Source organism: Grus americana, chromosome 5, assembly GCF_028858705.1.
Source record: "Grus americana isolate bGruAme1 chromosome 5, bGruAme1.mat, whole genome shotgun sequence".
NCBI classification, from domain to species: Eukaryota; Metazoa; Chordata; class Aves; order Gruiformes; family Gruidae; genus Grus; species Grus americana.
The window spans coordinates 13764946-13786537 of record NC_072856.1 but is presented as its reverse complement, the minus strand read 5'-3'; the positions used below and the strand labels follow the sequence as shown (position 1 = coordinate 13786537).

Below are 21592 nucleotides of genomic sequence, written 5' to 3'. Positions count from 1 at the left end.
GCTTCAGTCTTGCTCACGCTTTTCCTGGAACACAGCATACATTAGGCTACTGGTTCTGCAGCACGGAATAAACTGGGAAATGGGCTGTGGGTTGGGGCAGCATATGAATTTTGTGGATCGTAGTGACAACAGTTTCTCAGGTGTACAGCAGCAATGACATAGTTGAGAACGCGTCACATGCGTGACTATGGTCTGTTCTGCTGATCAGTTAACATTCAGGTAAAAGAAAGAAGGTATACTTTCTCCTTCAGCTTCCCGGTAATCTCAAATATATATGGATTTTATTAATTTTCATAACTGGTAGCACACAAAGATGTTTTTGAGAAAGTCAGAAGAGACTGTTGGTTAACTCTGGGATGACAACAGGCAAAACCAAGGATGGTTTCTTCAGAATCAGAAAGAATCACAAGTATCCGAACAGAATAATGTGCGCCAAGATACCAGTCTCCAAAAAGCAAGGACAAAGCGCTGTGGGCAGCATCATGGTAAGCCATGACAAGAATGCATGAAAGAGGGCATTGGCTTCCAGTTCAGGTAGATGATCTGACTGTTACCATGGGAATGAAATTGGTACAACGGGATGAACACAGAGAAGTCTTCATCAGGAACAATGACAGTTTATGACCTCTACCTTCAGCATTGAGATAACATCCATTATTGTCACTATTACTCGAGTCCTTTTGTGTTGCGCTTTCTCAATGTGCCTGTTTCATCTGAATCACTGGCTTTTTGCTCTTTCAGTGCTATATTTTCACTTTCATACTCCACAGACAGGTCCTCTTGGGTTGATTCTTCTGCTTCACTGCAGCTCTCACAGTGGAATCCAGAGTTCTCCGCTATGACAGCAGGATCATCATCCTCGTAACAACAGCAGCACTCCTCAATGCTTTGGCTGCAATGAATGTCCCTCTCCTCTTCACTGATGCCAGTTACCTCGTCCTTTTTCTGCATTAAATCATGACTGCCCCTTCTCATGGTGAGATCAGATAGCAGGGTTTCATTGCACAGATACTCCTCATCTTCCATGCCCTCCATTCTTTCTGCCAGCTCTTCTGCAGAGGGCTGGCTCAGGTCAGGGTAATCTACAAGGATTGTGTCTTGTTTGCGCTTGAAGCAATCAGAGTTATCATAGATGGGATAGGTCTCTTCTGGATAACCTTAGGAATAAAGTGATATGCAGCTTGAAGTGTTACCAGCATTTAAAAGTAGTACTGACTTCAGTGATGGATGCACAAATTTGTTATAACAGTTGGTTTTAGTACTGCCAGTATAAGTGTCATCTATTTAACGCCATGTATATGTCACAGTATTAAATCCATGGCAAGAATGTGCAAAACATGACTTCTTGGGAGATGATGAGAAAACTCCATTTATTTTTAGGGAGCTAGAATATCAACCCTGACTTTCAAGAGTGAATATCTGAGCTTTTCTGAAAGCTATGGGAGCTAACAGGTGAAAATTGCATGTCTTAGATCTTTAAATAGATCAAATTTTTTCATTTTTGTCTATAGATTGACTGATCCATGTTTTGAAGATTTTTGGTATAAACAGCATTATTTATAAAGTTGAAAAAACAGTTATGTCAATGACTTTGTGCATTTCATTTTAGAAAATGCATCATGAACTTGACTTAAGAAAACAGAGCTCGAGGCCACTGTTTATGCTTTATGTTTTGGAACATTTTTGAAAGCTTCTTAAAGAGCAAGGAATTAAGTCTGCATTTAAAATTACAATAGTGAGCAGCTCCACTAGGATATCTTGAAAACACATTTATGTAACAAGTAAACACCAAAGAATGGAAAGCCATTATAATAAACAATTTTTAAAAGACAGACTTCCTGGAGTCGACTTTTACAACATTGCAGCAAACAAAGAATGACTAATCAAAGTAAAAATTGTAAGTTATCCAAAACGTATTGATACTGATTTCCAAGGGTTTTATGATTTTGCATGAAATCTGGCCTGGCAAAGAAAGGGAAAGATATAAACCCACAGCAGCCAAGACCCAGCAGCAGATGGAGCATCTGTGAATATTCATATGCCACTTTTGGCAGCAGATAGTGTAGTGTTTACACTAAAGGAAATGCTGGATGCCTCAAAAATCTATTTTCTTTCTATTATGGTTGGAAAAACAAACCACCTCTTACAAAGTTTTGAACACTGACTTCTGAAAAGGAAGGATAAAGTTAACAAAACATTTTGAAAGGATCTGGGACTATAAGTAATCCTTATTCAATTTTTCTCATAAGAGAGAATTTTCTGGTAAGAAAGAGTCTTGCTTACCTTCCCAATCTTCCATGTAAGGAGCTTCTTCAGCTTCCTTCTCAGGAGAGATGCCATCTATGAATTTTCCTTCTTTCATAACTCTAGTAATTTCTCGGAGTTGCTGAAGTAACCTTTTTTCCTGGTCTGTTGTAACATTTTGAATCCTGCTTGAAAATATTAGACACCAGCATTCAGTCCATTATTATGACAGACTATTGACAGAGTTTGAACCCAACTGTTTGGTCCATCCCAGCAGCACAGTCTGAAGAAATCTGGCTGCAGCATGATCACTATTCAGCATCTGCGTGGGGTCTGCACTTCAGCTCAGTGTAAAGGTTCATCCGTGTAGCCTGAAAGCCTGAAAACTTAAGTAAACGAAGGCAGGTACAACCAACATGAGAGCAAGATGAAAGCAACACACAAGCAAGAGTTATGGTACAAAAGACATTACAGAAATTTCTGGCCTTTAAAAGAGTGTTAGGTGAGAATTAGAGGGCCATGTCTTGTTTGAAGCATTGTGAGAAAATGTAATTCAGAACCTATGCTACATTTAAAACAACTTGTAGGGCTGATCAAAATATCTCACATAGACTAATGTCTAATGATCCCTAATTGTGACCATTAAAGGTATTACATTTGCAAGGCCTCGTTAAGAAGTAAGTCAGTTGGACAGATCATCATATACAGAGTCAACAATGCTGCCTGGCAGGGGGCAGGAGAGCAGCAGGAGGGAAGATTTAAAAATGAAAAGAAGGTGTTATATTTAACTTTAACTTGTCCTTTAGAATCAGAGGGAGAGTGGGAGAGGACTGAGATTTTTTTATCAGATTAAATGCAAACTATAATATTGACCGGTTCTACACTGCTGATTCTAGTAATTACTACTGCTCAGGTAATAAAATTACTTACTGTTGTAACGAAAATGCTTCCCACAGATAAGGTCATGTAGTCATTATATGTTATTTTCTCTGGAAGAAAAACAGTGTCCTAAAAATCTTATGGACAAGAAAGAAGTATTTGGAGGGTGGTGATCTGAGCTCTACTAACTCACTCAGTAGGTCAGAATAAGACACCGGTTGTACTTGGGGGTGAAAATGGTTCTGACTGTTGTGCTTGTTTCACCTTGAGTTTCAAGTGGTTCTTGAGGAGGTGTTCAATCCCTGCCTAAGTGCCAGTTCAAGCCTCTCAGGGGACCAAGGCACTACTCTGGCTCGCTTTAGAATCTCGCTGTGTTTTAGGCAGGATCTATTGCCTCTAGTTACTCAGAGAGGGTGGCCCTCGGCATGCTCAGAATGCTGAACTGCAGGCGGTATGTGAGGTCAGACAGATGATCTCTGGTGACCTCCAGGCCATCAGATAGACAGATAATCTTGAAGATTAGACAGCTGCTCAGCGAATCTTAGGGGTTAGATGGGAAGAGGGGAGCTAGAAATAGATTAATTATTTTGGATTTAGGTGATTAGTATCTATCTAAACCTTGTTCTGGGTACCTGCATTCTCATGAACTTGAAAATTAGCAGCATCCATCTTCCATTTTCCTCTTACTGACTGTTGTGAATAGAGCAGCGCTTTAATAGGTACCATGTGCTACTCTACACATACGGGTATGACGGTGACGTGGTAGTTAATCCACTAAAGGCCGCAGAGTCATACCGGTTTAAAGCCAAAGAGATTAGCATCATACTGCTGTTTTGTGCGATGGTGATCAAAGTGCTGACCCTGGGCCAGATGTTGTGCACAGCTGCACACACAGTTGTCTGTAACTGAACTTAGCTGAGGAGCAGGCCCACTGGTTTCATTAGCAGCTACCCAGGTTAAACTGACCGAGATCACAAGGCAAAACTTCTCTGTGCTTCCCCCGAGGGGCACTTTGTCCCACGGCTTGAAAAGCCGATACGGTCCCAATGCTATACGGAGGTTGCACCGAGTCCCCTCAAGCTGCGGTGGCAGTTTGTTCCACAGAACAAGCGAAGGTGGGAGACGGCATCTTCTCAAAAGCCTGGGTTACGCAGATGTAGAATTTGAGATGTGAATTAAGAGGCACACAAAAAGAAGTGGTTTCATCAGCTAGCTGCCTTTGACAGAAGCTGTAATAGAGCTGCCAAACTAATCCTCCTTTTATAGACAAAACTGTATGTAATTTGAATATATATCACCTGGAGAAAGACAGAGAGGCTTGTCTGTTTAGCACAATTGGGAGATACGCTAGCTCAGATAATAGGATCAGTCAATGCAGCTGTGGCATTTCATATAGGAAAATTCCTAATATGCTGGATACTCTCATTAGAAAGCACTACTGTCTTATTGCAACACAAAGTCTCTCTATTTCAGAGTATTCCTCCTCCAGATACCTTGCTTAAAAGACAAATATCCCTGTAGAGAGGGAGAAAACAAACCCCATGCACCATTTCTACTTCATTTAAGGTCTCTAGGAAGACTTACTGTAGGATGCTGGCAATGTATAAGACATCTGGCTGCCTGTGTACGGGAGATTTACCAGGGTATAATGCACTTACAAATACTAGAAGGACAACAGATGCAAAAGGTTTAGAGTGTAAGAAAAGGTCATTATTTCTGCTCTGTGTGTTTGTAGCTCCAACACAGCTATTACTTTTCATAGTGGCAATGCTTACGTTTTGTAGAGTCCCAACGTGCTCACTAACAGATAAAGTAAAGGTTTCTTATTCTTACACTGAGATCAGAACATTTCCCGAAGAGCTATCATGACTGCAGTGAAAATCCATAATCTAACATGGTATCTCAGACATGTCGAACTGGTATTTGCTTGCTTCATGATCTTAAAATAATCACCATTAAAATGCAGCTATAGCCCCAAAATGGCACCCCACAGAGTACAGCCTCTCTCTCTCCCTCCCCCATATCACATTTGCTCAGTTTATGGTAAAAAGGCAAGTTTTTCCAATTGACAGCCTGGTAAGCAGGACTTTAAAACCAGGTAATACAGCTGTATTATTTCTACCTCTTACCTAATTACCAGAAATTGAGATTTTTTTTACAAGAGAGTATTGTACAATATTCCCATTGAGAAAAATATTTACAAGTGTTCTTCAATTTAAAGTGGTTTCAAAATACCAAATTTTAGAGACAGTGGTGAAAAGAGTATAGGTAAGACATCTGTGAGAATGGGTAGGGAAATCTTTTGTACCCAACATTGAAAGACTGTGCTAAAAGCCTGGAAAAAAGCAATATGCATGCTTTTAATGCAGAGTGCCCTATATAACTGTCAATCAAGTCTTTATTTCTGAATCATCAAATTCCCAGCAAGGCTCCCCTTCTTTGCTGAGAGATACTGCACTATCAAGGTCTACATTTAGAAACTGGAGTTACTGAGGTCCCCTTAGTGATAGGAAGTGATGATAAACTACAAAACCGTATAATTTAAATTTATAACCTGTTGAGAAAAGTGGTGGGAAGAGTGCTAGATTTTCTCAGAGCTGTGAATCATTATATCCTTAGGTGCTACGTACTACCCATTTAAGTGTGTGCATTAGGTAACAATTATCTTTGTCCGTCTCTCAGTTTAGGTTTGGTTACGTTGCTGAGGAGCCGGCCAGGTAGTTCTTTCTTCCCCTTGCTTTCTTTACCTTCTAGTCCTTGCTAATACATGCTAGGCCTTATTAAAAGTACCTGTACTTGTACTTTTTGCAAGTTTTGCATTTCTGGAAAAGAGTTTCTGTACTTAAGGCTGTAGCAATTCCAACTGGTACGCTGGTCTGGAGGTTGGTCTTCAAGCCTCGTTAAAAAAAAAAAGCAAATCCAAGTTCCTGCCTGCCTACCTTCTACAACACAGGGCTGGACAGTACTAGCTATCCCATCTGAGAAAACCAGCTACGAGTATTGAGAGGTCTTCCAGCCTCACTTCAATCAAATGCTTTTGAAAGAAAAAGAAATGAGCAGCACAAGCCACAGCAAGAAAACAGCACATACACTTGCTACAGAAGAAAGCAGAATAAAATGACACAGCACAGTATATAGTATTCCTTTGAAAGAGGATTTCTTTCTGTGGTACAGCATTATCTAAGAATGCACTGTCCTTCCAAACTCATCCAGATTTCAACAGCAATGCTTTTTTGAAGAAAATATACAAAAGTAGAATGTCTTTGGAGTCTAAAAATCTTCACTAGAAGAAAGTCATACATCCTGGAGCAGTTCAGCCGGGAGGAGAAGGCTTCTGAAGAATAGTGAGAGGACACTGCGGCACGAGCTCAGATGTCAGCACTATTACAAACACTGTGCGTTACGGTGATACATCGGGGTTTGTGACAGTGCAAAATACGTCCTTTGGTTACCAACGCTTCACTTGGCAAGCTGGGAGTCTCTTTGCCATACCTAGTATGATGGGCCAGGGTCTCACCTGGGGTCTTTCAGCATTAGTTTAAATTTGATACCAGTTATTTCCTTCTCTGACTTTGCTGCTGTAAGAATTTCTGTTTAACTGCATATTCATAAATGGAGCTCAAGTCATTTTTGCTCTCTTCCTCTCTCCTTGTTATTTAAATCTATCAACATCCAGATTGAATAACTCTAGCACTGTACTCTGTGCTCTAATTACACTTCCTAACCATATGTTTTATTTTAAGACATTCATCCACTATTACTGAACTTAATGAGTATCACAGTGTAGATTAAGAAACCTTCAAAGTCTGGGTGTATTTGAAAAACAGCTATTTGCTCCATCTAGAGGTGCTTTCCCCCTTCTCTTTAAAGAGGCTACATACAAAATTCTTTATTAGATTCAGATTCTGATTTCCCCCGAGGCCTTTAGATCCATCTATATAAATAGTTTGGTTGAACAAAGAAGGGAAGTTCTACTAAATAAAGGCTCTGAGCCAATAACACAGAGAGGAACAAATAGTGGATCGGACCCTAAACCCATTTTCTCAGTAAAAAATATCCTATCCCGAGAGTCAGCACAGTGCCTGAGCAGCTCCTAAGCCTATTTCTGGCAGGCTGAAGGTACGCATAGAGCGTTGCATTAGGTCCCCAAAACAGAGATGAATAATAGTCAAAACAGCATCCTCCTGTTTCACTAACAAAACCAGGGCAGCTCAGGGGTTCTTCTCCCGCTGGAGCCTGGCCTAACCCAGCACGTCTGGCACCTCGCCTTGCTGAGACGAGCGCAGCCGCCACAGAGGGCACTGCGCAAAGCGGGCAAAACTCCACGCTCAAAGAGAACGCGGTTTGAAGTGTAAATGAACACAACGTGCACGTTTGGCACAGACTTGTTCCTCCAGAATGGGTTAAAACAGGCATTGACTGATCCAGACAAAGTTAACGTGCGTTACAGCCTGAGCGGCTATCTTTTTTGCTTGCAAACATGACCTTAATATTCATAGTATTTAAATTTTCAAACACTGCAGTTACGCGTTGTCCTATTGATGTGTTGTTACACTCCTTATGTAAAACATAGACTTGTCTCCAGTGTTTCTTTATAATGTAGAATAGTCATCTCAGATTTATAGCAAACATCATTAAACATAATAAATTTTTAAATCCTGATTTTACATCTCTTTTTTTTTTTCTTTTATATTTCAAAGCAAATGCATGGATTTACTGGTTGCAGGGTGGAAGTAAGTTATGGAATCAGATTATTATACAACTCTGCCCTTAAAGAAATATTTTATGGACATTCTAACAGGCATTTACACAGATTATAACAGCATTTCTGTTTAGAAAAATAATCCATAGCACTGGAAAATAACATAAAACAAATGGGTCTCTTGGGAATCATTCAGAACATTACTTTGGTCAAATAAGACAGGTTGTTTTATATACTTTAAATCTAGACATTTTATTTTCTGTTTATACATACTTGCATTATCTTCCAAATAAGGCACTATACAAAGGGGGAGGGTAGAGATAGTTGCTTTTCTGTTTAAGGATAATGAAGTTGGGAAAAATGATTTATTTTAAATATAGACACAGAAAACAACTGCAGGAAAAAAGTGTGATGTGTAAAATCAAATTTCTACAATTTGAGGTAGTGATAAAAATGCTATTTTAATATAGCAAATGTAAGAAAGCTTAATTTCTAATCAGAGCAGAATCCCTCCTTAAAATGCTGTAATTTGAAACATACCTGTCACAGTTAGGTCCTACTATGTTCATTAATTTTTCCATAGCTTCTTCTGTCTCTCTCAATTTTTCCTGAAGTTGGGTGAGCTCATAATCAGCTGTAAAACCAACAAAATCCCAAGATCTGTCAGTAGGAGCTTTGAAAACGCAGTCCTGCGTTTACTGTCTACTGCAGAATTAATAGTTCTCATGGAATTTCACTGTGAAGTCCTTGGGAACAGAGACAAAAGACGACTTCAGTATTATCTAATGAATCTAAGATTTGAGAAACCACATCTTTATCAAAGAGAATAAAGTTCATGGGCTTGATGGCATCCAACCCTGTGTCCGTAGTACAAGAGTAGACATACAAGTATACATGCAGGAACATCCATACTGGCCATAATATAGCCAAAAGGGTTAGCAGTAAACGTACAACAGCATGGATGTCAACAAAAATGTTTGAGATCCTTTTTTGGCTTTTGTAGCTCACATTCAAAATCCTGAAACCTCATTGTTCCCCTCTGCAGAACAAAATGAGACCAGCCTGGGTTGCTTAAACAAGTGATAGGACAAGAAAATGGCCTCAAGTTGTGCCAGAGGAGGCTTAGATTGGATATTAGGAAAAAAATTCTTCACCAAAATGGTTGTCAAGCACTGGAACAGGCTGCCCAGGGAAGTGGTTGAGTCACCGTCCCTGGGGGTATTTAGAAGACATGTAGATGTGGCGCTTAGGGACATGGTTTAGCGGTGGACTTGGTAGTGCTAGGGTAACGGTTGGACTTGGTCATCTTAAAGGTCTTTTCCAACTAAACGATTCTATGATTCTAAATATTCAGGTGCTACAGGCAACACCTGTTTAAGCAGCACAAAGACACAATGGAGCTCCATCACAGTAGGAATGGAGAAAGCCATCCACAAACATCCTGCTTTTGGAAAGATCCCTATTCTGCAGAGAAAGTCATTACTTAATGTCATTATTTTGCATGTCAGAGACTAAAAATAGGGGAAGGGAAACTGGCAGAGAGAAAGGAAGTTACTCCCTCCACGCCACTATGTAAGTGGTGACTCAGTCTTCAGGTTCCTAGTCCAGTGACTTGTCCCCTGCTCTGCTAGAGCTTGCCACAAATGCTTTAGGAATACAAAGAGCTCTAGGAAAAGGCAGAATAATTTTCATCACCAGTTCTCTGGGTTATAATGACAGTAAATATTTAACTTACTGCAAAGTTAGTTTCTCTTACCAAGCATTAGAGAAAAAAAATAGAATTACTATTGCTAATAAATTGCACAAAATTGCCAGGCACAATGCAGTACAAGTGCACTGAAAATACAATCTATAATGCTGAGTATATTAGGTATTCCTAATATATGCATTAATGTCAAGATAATTACAGCTATGTTAAGAGAATTACCTTACTGCTAGCACTTTCTATAAAGCCCTAAGTACTTTTCTGTCCTATTACAATTTAGCCAGCTAAACACAACACATTTAAATACTGTTATGGTAACTACTCATCCAATCTTCAATAGTAAGCTTATTAATTTATCTAATAAATGTCTACAAATAGCTGAATCTATCCCACTGATGTTTAGGTAAAATTACAGTAACATTCCAGAATACTGTTTGCTTGCTTTATTGCACTCATCAAAACCCTGAGCATTGCAAAAAATGAAAGGAAAAAGTAGGGAAGTGCCTGGTGATGGCTAAGATTGCACAAATTAAAAAAAAATGAAGCTCGCTTCTAATAATATCTTTATATACAATTATTAGAATATTACAGATTATAGAATAATTATAGACCGACATTCTATTACCCATTTTTAATCATTAGGTACATAGCTTTTCAGCAAATCTGTAGTTAATTCAGTGAACCTAGTGAAAAGCCATTGCTTCCAGTGGGGCTTGGGATCAAACTACTATCGCAGAGTCTCATTAGCCAAATGAGATTAGAAAGGGACGGTGCAGTAATTCACTTTAAATCTTGCTCATTCCAACACAGAAGCTTCTGGCTTGTTCTTTTCGGGAAGGGGGGGTGGGGGGGACCAGCAGCTTTACAGTGTGCGCAGAACTTGAAGAACCCGTTTGGACCATGGCTCTACAGGGTCAGCAACTACCCAGATACAACTCAGAAGTCATACTCACTGATTTTCCTCTTCATGTTTCCAGGTGCAGCAGTAGGGCATTTCCTCTCGCCAGCAGTAGTTTTTCCCTTGGAAGCCAGCTTATAAGTGAAAAAAGATGAACCTTCTATAAGTTACAGCTATATTACTATGTACAGTAATATATAAGTCCCCTAGGCAACAGAAGAAAGAAAAGGCTAGAAAACTAAAATTATGCCAGAAAGTGACCACAGAAAAGCATGTCCAGCAGCAAAAACAGACAACCATGAAAGATGCCTGGGAGATCTTGCCAGCTGAAAACTCCTAAAAGACACTGGCAACAAATGATATTTTTAGGAATAGTGAAAACATAACTCATCAAAAAAACATTTTTCATTTTAGAATATTTATCTGTTCCAGCCTGATCCTGTAATTCTTCTGCCTATAGGAGGGAAAAGCCAGTGCATTGGGCAATTATTATGAAATAAAGAACAGGTTCTGAAGGAATGATATGTGACCCCACTTGTCCGTCTTGCAATGTTTTCTGCCGTCACTCCTCACCAACCCTGCACCTGCAGCAAAGAAACTGGCTGGCTCTATACAGAAGCTGCAGGCTATCCATGTCTTTCATCCTCTCTGTGTTTGATCAGTTCACCCAATTCACCTTGTTCTCACCCCTGTCTGTCCAGAACAGGCTCAACTGTTTGGACACTGCTCACTCTGGAGTCAGCACCCAAAGGAAAAAACCATTTCCCCAAGTCCACTTCTCCCTCCTCCCACACAGCTGACTGTCATCACCTACATGCAAGTCACGTCTGTGTAACAAAAAGCCATGAGAAGTTCAAATCACGCGTGAAACACTGGAGGGGAATGAGGGCTGTCCTTTTTTAAACTAGCTTTCAACCAGTTCCTCAGCTGGGGTAGTTCCAGCATGGCCAACACAACCTTACAAACTCCCATTCTCCAACAAGGTGATGCTTTTGTTCCAGATGGTATGCAATAACCGTACTCTCTCTCACTTTACATGCATAACACAATACACAGCATATACAGCATATGTAATATATAGTCACAGATAACAGAAAAAGATACTATGTGTATATCCAAAATTAACCTAACATTGTCCTGGACATACATATTTTCGGGGCGGGGGGGGGGGTGTAAGAGGTCAGACTGTAAAAATTGTAAGAGGCCAATACAGGATCCCAGCAAACCATCCCTGCGCTCTCAGCTACAGTCTTTGCAATGGCAAACCCCAGAGGATACACCAATCTTTCGACCACCCGTCAAAGGTCCAGCACAAGCATTTTTTTTTTTTGAGCAAGGCTGAAATGGAACCAAGTACAGAAATGGGACAATCATTTCTGTTTTGAGGGTTTTTTAGTTGTGATTTCCCTGACTTTTCAGTTTACGTAGGTCTTACCTTAAATAAAATGTACAGGATATATAAGAAGATGCCAAATCCATATATCGGGATAATCTGCCCCACAAGACCTCTCCCAGTTCCACCAGTGCTTCCACCACCACCTCCACCCGCCTTGGCTTTGGCAACTGCTTCAGCAAGGTGAGACCTCGGAAAATGAGGGGCAGCTCGGCTGTCGGGAGTGGCCTGGTAAGGCATCCGCGGTGGAAAGCGACCAAGCTTCCCTGCAAAAACACACAAAATGATTATTTTTCTTCCGTTACTTTTCACCCTTTCACATGCAGCCTAGAACTGCAGCAGGTGCGGCTGACCTCTTTTCTCTACTTTTTAATACACCACCACTGATGAAAAAAGTAACTCGTTGGGCTGTGAGTAGTAGGTCTGTAAACTCAATCCTCAGTCACTTACTATATGCAGTGCTAGGAGTTAGGTATGCACAATTACTCTCTTGATTTTAAGAAGAGAAAAAGCTTGCAGGACAATTAACAAAACACGGAGTCTAACAGGTATGTACTTGTCCAAAGACCTTGTGAATCAGCATCACTAACAGGATGAAAACCCAAACTCTTACTTCTGGTTCTCTGCTCTAAAAACCCCGACAACGTAGTGGTTTTCTGCTGTGAGCCTGATCTTGCAATATTACACAAAGGCATGTTAACGCATAAACCCCTACCCACCTAGCATCCTGACACACAACTGTTTGCCCAGTGCAGATTTTCAGCTATTGCCGTAAGAAGTAGTGTTTTACCTGATTTTGCCAAATGAGCAATGAAAGATAAAAGCGGTGGCACCTCAAGCTGTTCTCCTTAAAAAGGCGTTGGGTAAAGCAGTGTAAGAGAGGAGATTGAATATAGCTTGGGACATACGGTCTGTGGCTTTTTAGAGGGGAAAAAATGGTTTCTAGCCTTGAGAGAGGCAGACGTAATTTAAAACAAGAAAGGGGAGTGAGCATAAATCGATGCACGGGTGCTAGCGTAAGACTGCACAGAGCCTAAAACGGTGCTGTGGACGATTTCATTCAACTGAAAGGCACTGGAACCTCAATAAATCTAAACTCACGCATTATTCTATTTTCTTGCTGCCATCAATTCAACAATTTTGCCACAAAATTCACTATTTTACTTCTCCCTGTACTTGACCTCCTGCCTTCTATCTCCATATCCAGCTTGGACTTGCACCTGCACTCCCTTCCACCGTTTGGGACTGAATTAAATTGCTCAACTACTCCGCCACCGAGCCTGGATGGAAGCAGCAGAGACGGGGACTGCCAGGCCGGGCTGCAGCTCACCCCCTGACGCCACCTGCAAAACTCTCCCTCCCTGGCGCACGCAGCAGGAAAGCCAGGCAGCCTGACCACTGGTCGCTGCCGCTGGGCCAGGCTGCATGCACTTGCATAAAGAAAACGAAAACCAGGTTTGGAATAGCACCAAGAATAACTACCCTTGCTTCCGTAAGTACCCAGCTGCAAATATTTTTATGAGAAGCAAGACAAGAGAAAATTAGATCAAATTAACATTCGCTTTTGCTAGGAAACACCATCATAGGCAGCTAAATTCTTGAGCACAGAAAATTACAGTAAATATGTATTAGGAAGTGATATCTATAATTTGTGAAGTTCTACTGTTAAAAACACACGTTTCTTTTAAGTGTTGGCGTATGTTCTTTGAATGCTGTAGGCCTTAGCAAAATTGCCCAGGTATACCACTGACCAAAACCGCTCTCAGACTAGGTCAGGCTTAACTTTGAGGAAGCTGTTATCGTGCACTTCCATTTTAGTGAATCATTCAAAGCCTGTGGTGGAAAGCATAGCATCTTATTTACAAGAGTCCCATTGCTCCAGGAGGAATGCCTTGTAGCAGTAGGTCACTGGGGAAACAAATGTGATGTCACGTAGAGAGTAGTATCACTGAGGTGGGGATGAAACCACAGGGCAGATAAACCTTTGTAAAACATCTTATACTCATGCAAGTATTCTTTATTAAAAAAAAAAAAGAGATGAAGAAAGCAGAAAATAATTGACAAAGATGAAACTATTTAAAGGGAATAGTTTTCTAAATTTTCCACAAGGCCTCGTTTGTGCTTTAAAAGATTCCATTCAATTAAAGATAATCAGGCCAAAGGGACACACACTAGTCATTTCATTATCAAAATAATTTTAAAGGAGAATTTCATGGCTCCTAGTTCTAAATCTTCCCTGTTGATTTTTAATTTTTTATAATTATTTCCTTATTTAAAAAAAAAATTATTTTCCGTATTTTTTTATTGTGAAGAACCCATGCAAATTATAGAGGAAATTGATGGAAAGGCAACTTAAAAGCACCATATGCACACAGCTGTCAAATACAGAGTATGTAAATGGAAATGCATAGTGATTTGGATGCCACCGTCAATTAAACAAGATACCTCATGCTACTAAAAAACCCAGCACCCCAGCACACACCCCAGTAGGTGATGTGACTGGATTCCACATTTCCAGGCATGAAACAAACCACCTTCAAATGGAGACGACGACATACTCTCCATCAATAGCACCAAGTGACACTTCTATGTGAGCACAGAAGAGCACGTGCCGGGTCCTTGTTTGCTGCACCATCCAGTCGCCAGTGCTGCTGGTGAGACTTCAACAGGACATTTCCCGTGCTGTGGGAAGAGGACTAACCTCCATTTAGGTTTGAAGGGCACCACAGTGCTGCTCTCCTTTTGAAACGTTTCTCAGCTCCCCTGCGACAGCCTGAGAGCTTCACGCAGGCCTGACTGCTGCATGTGGCAACTCCACCAAGTACACCCTACCTGGCTTTGCAATCTTTTTACCTAAAGTTTACCCAACACGTTTAATAATTTGCCAGTTTTATGCTTCAAACCAACTTTGCAAACAAGCTACAGGGCAAGCAGAGCGTGTTTTGCCTAATGCTGTCCCTTTAATAGCCTTATGTCCAAAAATGAAATGATGCCCCAGCTAATGTTTGTGTTTAAGAGATTGAATGTGGATGAAGTCCTTAAGAGCAGCATCACATTAGAATTACTGCCGGTTTTAAAATCTTTTAACAATATTAACTGGAAAAAAGCAAATCTTAAAAAGTATCTTTAAAACACACCTAATACAACAGCCAACCAGTTGATAATATTCAGACCATCCAAGTGTCTTTTTTCCAAGGAAGCTGTTATGTGTTGTACCTAATGGAATTTAGGAATTGCTACTGAGCCCATCTTGACTATTGACAAAGTTATTTAGACTTAAGTTACTGCACGATTCAGCAACTCTTAGTCTAGATAATAAGTCTTTCTGCAACGTCTGACCAGGTGTAAAATGCTGGGATACATACATACACATATAATAAAAAAATAAAGTTTGACATAGAGGAAGTACATATGCGCTGCGGCTACATTAAGTTTGCACTCCATTCATCAGGAGATTTACAATACATGACTTCATTTATAAAATGTGCATGTTCTTCAGACCCCAGGAAGCGGAGGAGGAGGGTTAGAGATAGCAAATGGCAGTCTGGGAAGTGTGTGTGACTTGTCCGAGCCGACAGCAAAGCAAAGGATGCTGCTCTCATCACCCCTCAAGCAAGCTGCTCTTTAGGGGGACAGCACCCACAGTTCTGCCCATGCTCTGCTGTAGGCACTCTGCCTTTTTTCTTCAGTTCCATCCCAAAACCATAGTTACGCTACTTTGGTTTGGAAATGCTAAGATTGTGTGGGTTTTTTCCGAGTAAAACATTTACTATTCCTTACTGTGCATGCAAAAACAACCAAACAAAAAACCCCACAGACCAAGAACAAACCAGCTTTAACTGAAAAAACGTGACAGTGGGATACAGAACTATCCTCCTGCCTCAGCCATGCAAATTCCAGTCCTCAAACTTATCTTCAACTTGTCTAGGGATGGTTAGGTGCCATTTACATTTTCCTGGTAAAATGCTCATCATAGTGACTGAAAAAGAAAACCACTGCTTTTTCAGACAGTCACGGGGATCAGAAATGAAATACGCTTCTCTGAGAGCCAGAACTCAAGAGTTTTGTACGTTTTTCTCCCCTGCTCTGTTGGACTTGATATTTAAAGAAGACACATGCTCCAAGCAAAGCTTTTGCTAAGTAGGTTGTGCAAGACCTCCCTCTCTGGTAGATGCCAATAAAGAGGCATTCATACTGAAGCCTTCTTCTCAGGACACTTGAATTGTTCTTTAGCCCCTCTCAGCAGTATATTTTCATAGAACATTTATTTTCTCTTCTTCTCTCTCCGATGAGATGAATTGGCCAAAGGGTTCTAAAGCTACAAATGGGAACACACAGAAAGACACACGGACTCCATGATAAAGTAATTTGATCTCTAGACTGAAAGTGTCCTCCTAGGTTTTCTTGCATAGCCTCCATGTTTAGTATAATAGCTTAGAATAATCTATACAGAAACTGTTTTCTTGACATTTAATCTAAATTCTCTTTCGAGCCCCTATATCTTTCTGCCGCTATTCTTCAACACCTCCTAATTTCCCCAGCACCTCTACCCACAGAAAGCCCAAGTAATTAATCCTTTTTATAACACTACAAATTCATATTCGGTTCGTGAGGCCACTCTCCATTTCAGTATTATACACTGTCACAAGACCCATGTTTTAGATTTTTTTACATGTGCAGTCATTTATATTTTTATAAATATTTCTGATTCTGGCAGACACTGTAACATCAAGATGAACGGGACAAACAGTATGTATTCATTTAGTTCTTGCTCTTTTACTGACATTTACAAAATAGCTCTAGCTGTGTTCCCAACAACACAACTTTAGACACCCACCCAAAAAAGGTCAGAAGGAATGACAATTTTGAAATCCTTACTTTAAACCACTGCACGGATGTTTTTAATGGACACAAATGCTTGAACATTTTTTATTAAATATTGCAGGTAGGGGTTGAAAAGGAAAACACAAAACCTACCCAAAATGGAAACATCTTAATTTTCTTAAGTAAGGACACCTGCGGGCAACTGATGTGTGCATGGCACAAATCCAAGCTGGGCAGAGGCGTTACTGGAACTGATGCCACTTTATTGTTCCTAAGAATGCAGACAGACTATAAACCTATTGCCATGGAGCTGTAAGGTTTTTCTTAACCGACCAACTTAGAGAGCAGTTTTACAAAATGCATGGCATATATTTATGAACACTACACTTCAAAATACTCTGTAAACAGCTAGTAGCTCTTTATTTTCCTCTCTTCCAAAAGATTTTAAAAAAGAATAAATTATAACATCTGTCCATGAAGTAAACTAGAAATGCGATACATTCACAGCAAGTTCTTTAAGTAAGTTCTTTCATATACATGAAACTATTGCTGTGAAAAAGAACCACCTTCCTGTCTGGAAGATATTAACTTCTGTAGTGCTATGCTCACCATTTTCCTAAAAAAGACGCCTGAAAATGGCTTTATTAGAGAAAGTGCCATTCCCATGCTTAAAGCCTGTTTCAATAAAAAGTCTTCTGATAACATTGACTACTAACAAATTGTAGTAAACTTTAAGAATGTTTTATTCATAGCCATTTTGCTCCCAAGACTACAATAAGCACTTTATTAACTTCAAGAATTACATGATTACTTCAAGTCCCTGAAACTCCCGTCAGGTAACTGCAGTTATCAGTTCACCGAAAAGGAAGAACGACTAACGACAGAGATATGAATTGAACTGTTCGATCAAGATTTATTCTTCCAATAAAAAAATAACTTCGGATGAAATAAAGTTTGGTCTATAGAGCAGGTGTAATGAAATTCTTGCTATCAAATTGCAAATACAGACTATAAATTCTCATCTGAAATGGATCAGCTGCGGTGAGGTATTACATCCTCGGCCAAAGCCAGGTGCTGGGCTGCAACGGAGGAGCATGTCGAGCGCTCGCTCTGCACCAGGCACACGCTAACTCGTGCTGGACTGTGATCTCCTGCAGGATGATGGAAAGAGTATTTACGTTATCTGTTTTAAGCATTCAACTGTGGCTGTGATTAGTCAGCTTACGACAGCTGTGCTTAAAGCAGGCTGTGCTAGAACGGGTATGAACATCATTTATCAGACAGATGTCGCTGAAAATAATTTGGGGGCAAGTTTTTTGTTTGTTTTTTTTAAGCTAATTTTTCTGTCAGATCAATTCAACCCAGTCCATCCTGCAGCCAAAGAAAGAAGCACCAGAACATTAGCTGACAACTGCCTACGACTGCACCTCTGTGGGAAAATAGTTTGTCAAAGTCCGTCATCTGGTATCGCCGCGGGATCAAAGTCGGGAGCTGTGCTGGGCCAGAAGTTAACAAAGAGACAAGCACCCCTTCCCAGAGGGTCTGCTCCCATCCCTGCTCCGGGCAGGTGACTCCACAGCCCTCACCGAGCCCCTTTGCAGGGCCCAGCACCACGCCCTCAGTGCCTGCTCTTGATGCGCTACCAAAAAAATCAGCCACCACTCCAGTTTTCAGTGTTAAGAGATTATGGAACGAAACTATAAACCTGTAGATCTACAGTGCTGATGAACCTATACTCAAATAGAATACACACAGCCACCATGGAAGGGTAGCTGTAGTACTGAAGTCATACATTTTGATTCAGCATAACGTTGTTTCAGCAGTAACTTCAGCCTGGATGTCCTTAAAAACCCTTGGTCAAATGAAATCCATGTCACTGAACTGCACAGTCACCTAAGAACCAGGCAGCTGTTAGAAGGATGCAGAAGGTAAAGTCACTGAACATGAGTGCCTGTGCGACAGCATCCAGCACAACTTCTAAGTTCTCTGTACTTCCATCAGCCTGACCTCTGGCTCATGGGCAGCCCTGGGCAAACCTCTCTTCTCTGCCAAGCCCTGGGGCTACGATACTAGCTACTTCTGTGAAGCGCCTTGGGGAGAAAAACCTACAGTAAAAGGCAATGGGCATAAAATGAATGGAAGATGCTTGCACGAACCCATGCCTCTACAACTTAAAGGAGGCGACATGCAGAGTGGGAGGGCAGGCGAGAAGGACATCACTCAAGGGATTGCAGGGACAGGACCCGAGTCTACATGAGTCATCATGTGGCACGTTTATTATGAGAGTCTGGTGCATGAAAGTTAAGTTTAAAATACTGGAGTATGAAACTGAACAATGAAAATGATTCAAATGAACTTTTATTTAATATGCAACAACAAAAGCATTCCGTACAGAAAGTAACAAAATAATGCTTTCAAATAAAAAGTGATGTATCACAATGCAAAAAAAAAAAAATTAGTATGTGTCCTTTCAGTAGCTTTAGTACCTCACTTACCTAAAACAAGTGAAATGAAATTTGGAAGATTTTAAACTTTTTTGAGGATAAATTACAGCAAAGATGAGAATAAAAAATTCAAGCTTTGACACTCCACACGTCATTAAGGAGAGAGCATGAGAGCGATACAGTTAACACTTATGGGAAGGATTGACTACGCTACGGTTTCATACCAGGCGGCAGAGCACCTTCCAGACGCGCCGTGCAACCAAGGACCGCTTTCAGAGCCCGGCCGGCGGCGGCAGCATCCCCGGGAGCGGAGAGCTCACGGGCCTGGCCCAGGGCAGCGGCGCGGCCCACCGCCGAACGCCTGGCGAGCCGGCGGCGACAGCCCGCCCCGCCCCGGGCTCACCGCTGAGCCACCGCCCGCATGTTACTCTCGGCCCCCGAGCAGCAGCCGAAAAACAGACCTCGGCATTCCGGGGCGGGGGGAGGGGGGAGCGGGGAGACAGGCGGTGAGGAGCGACCCGCCCTCGCCTCAGCGGAGCAGCCGCCGGCGGGGGCCGCAGCGGCCTCTTACCCTCGGGCGGCGCGGGCGCTGCGAGCGGCGCAGCCCCGGGCTCCTGCCTCCCGCCGCCCCGAGACAAGAAGGTCCGCGGCAGGAGGAGGGAGACGCAGAGCACCAGGCAGGAGACCATGGCCACCCTGCAGCACGTCGAGTACGCCATGGCGACCGCGGCCGCTGCGGAGCCGTTACCGGACCGTTACCGCATCGTTTGTCTCTGCGCAGGCGCGGGCGGCTCGCGCAGGCGCCGGCGCGGCCGGGCGGGAGCCTGAGGGAGGTGCGGGGCGGTGCCGGCGCCTGAGGGGCGGTGGGCGGTGGCGAAACCTCGGCCCGGGGTGAGGGGCTCGCCGGTGCAACCTGGTCCTCTGCAGGGAAAGCGCTGAGAAGTGGGGCGTGGGGAGGCGAGGTCCTGCTTTGGGTTGGGTCCTTACGGAAACGGCCTTAACCGCAGAAATGCAGGTCAGGGCAGGAGGGTGCATTTGGATTCCCAACCCCGCCATAAGTGTTTTCCAGAATCTGTGCCCCCCCTTGACTGTAGCACTGCAAACTCGTTGGGGGGGTGGGGGGGAGACAAAGACATTGCCCCTTTTTTCCTCCCTTGCGAAGGGTTTCAATGTCACACCTGGCCTCTGCTGGTGGCAGTGATGGCAGGACGGAGCAGGTGGGCCCAGGGTGCTGAAAGCTCTGTGGTGTCTCGCCACGCTGAGAGCCGATTTCGGTAGTGGCAGTACGGTTACCGGTGCTCTCCCTGGCCTGGGAAGGGGCCAGAGCCTTTCCTGCGGTGGGACTGCTGTTGTGAGGGCAGCTGGGCTTGCAGGGGCAGGAAAGCGTCTTGGCCAAGAGCTGGTTGAGGCTATTGGTCACCCGGGTTCTCCATGTGGAATTGTTTCCCCCCTCTGAGCACACAGGATGGATGTAGAAAAGTCCAGACCATATTTAAAATTAATTCAATTTACTGCAACTATCTAAAAAATTTAAAAATTACAAATGTGCATATATTTTCAAAAGAGAGCTTGAAATTTGCATGCTGTCAATACATTTGTTTAGGTTGCTGCCATGCAAAGTCATCCTGAAACCACCTTCCCACAATACTAACAATAAAAGATGGAAATAAAGAGGGAAGTTCATTGTTTGTACTCGTTCATTTTCACCGACTTAAGCAAAAAACTGCCAGTCATGTCAAATTAAATTATATGGGTTTGTATTTCCATTATATTTATATTAGAGTGTATTACTGTAGTTGAATTAGACTATTTTCCATGGGGTCTGGGCTGTGACTACTGAATTTAACTCACTTTACGCAAGAGCTACCCTTAATTAGACTTGAGCTGAGAGCAGAATTGCTTTGACTAACACTGCAGACCGCTACAGCAGCAGAATACCACAGACTCTGCAATTACTACAAAAGAGATATCCACTGTCTGAACAGCTGGAACTGGGTGGATGATTCCAGAAATTGTTCTCACTGAGTACCTCTGCCCTGGGGAGACGTCAGCCCTTGGCCAAGTCCACCCAGCCGTTACCGGACTAACCTGGCTGGGCCGTCTCCTTACACAGCTCCTTCACCCACCGCTCACTCACCAACTCTCAGGCACCTCCCAGTAGGACTTCTGAGACTCCCCACTCTCCTCCTGGAAATAAAGAGTGGTGGGAATTATCAGTTGAGTGTCTGTGCCTCATTCCTAATCTTGCCCGCAGCTCTTGATGCCTGCAGTGGCAAAGTTAACAGGTAGGGACGTCAAAAGGAGCATCTCCCTGATCAGAAATGTGTCATCAGTCCACTGACAACAAATAATTCACTCAATCTGTCCTGAAAAATATATTGTTGCTCTCTGGCAATGATGTACTACCATGAGCAGCGGCTTTGGTCTCTTCATTGAAGAGAAAAAGTTTTTTAGCATAGTACAGTGGTGAGATTTTGCAGTTATTTAGGACAGCAGCTGATGA

At 42.2% G+C, this 21592-nt stretch overlaps 1 protein-coding gene across 2 annotated transcripts; it reads right to left on the bottom strand.

The window, feature by feature from the left end:
- Positions 1-480: 480 nt before the first annotated feature.
- On the bottom strand, positions 481-19861 carry RIC3 (RIC3 acetylcholine receptor chaperone). 2 transcript variants are annotated; one of them, XM_054828017.1, is made up of 6 exons: positions 19661-19861; positions 11864-12087; positions 10484-10562; positions 8366-8459; positions 2284-2432; positions 481-1157 (listed from the first exon to the last, which is right to left on the bottom strand). In XM_054828017.1, the coding sequence occupies exons 1-6, from the start codon at positions 19806-19808 to the stop codon at positions 667-669; spliced, it is 1185 nt and encodes a 394-aa protein (XP_054683992.1). In that variant the 5' UTR covers positions 19809-19861; the 3' UTR covers positions 481-666. The 2 variants fall into 2 exon arrangements, with proteins under 2 accessions (XP_054683992.1, XP_054683993.1); XM_054828018.1 differs by having other exon boundaries at positions 2284-2429.
- Between the last annotated feature and the right edge of the window lie 1731 nt (positions 19862-21592).

Excerpts from the sequence above, each read along its gene's own strand:
- RIC3 (XM_054828017.1), bottom strand. The coding sequence starts at position 19,808 with ATGGCGTACTCGACGTGCTGCAGGGTGGCCATGGTCTCCTGCCTGGTG. Across the intron at positions 8,460-10,483 it reads AAACATGAAGAGGAAAATCA|CTGATTATGAGCTCACCCAA; the intron begins GTGAGTATGACT and ends TTGGTTTTACAG. Across the intron at positions 1,158-2,283 it reads TTACATGGAAGATTGGGAAG|GTTATCCAGAAGAGACCTAT; the intron begins GTAAGCAAGACT and ends TTTATTCCTAAG.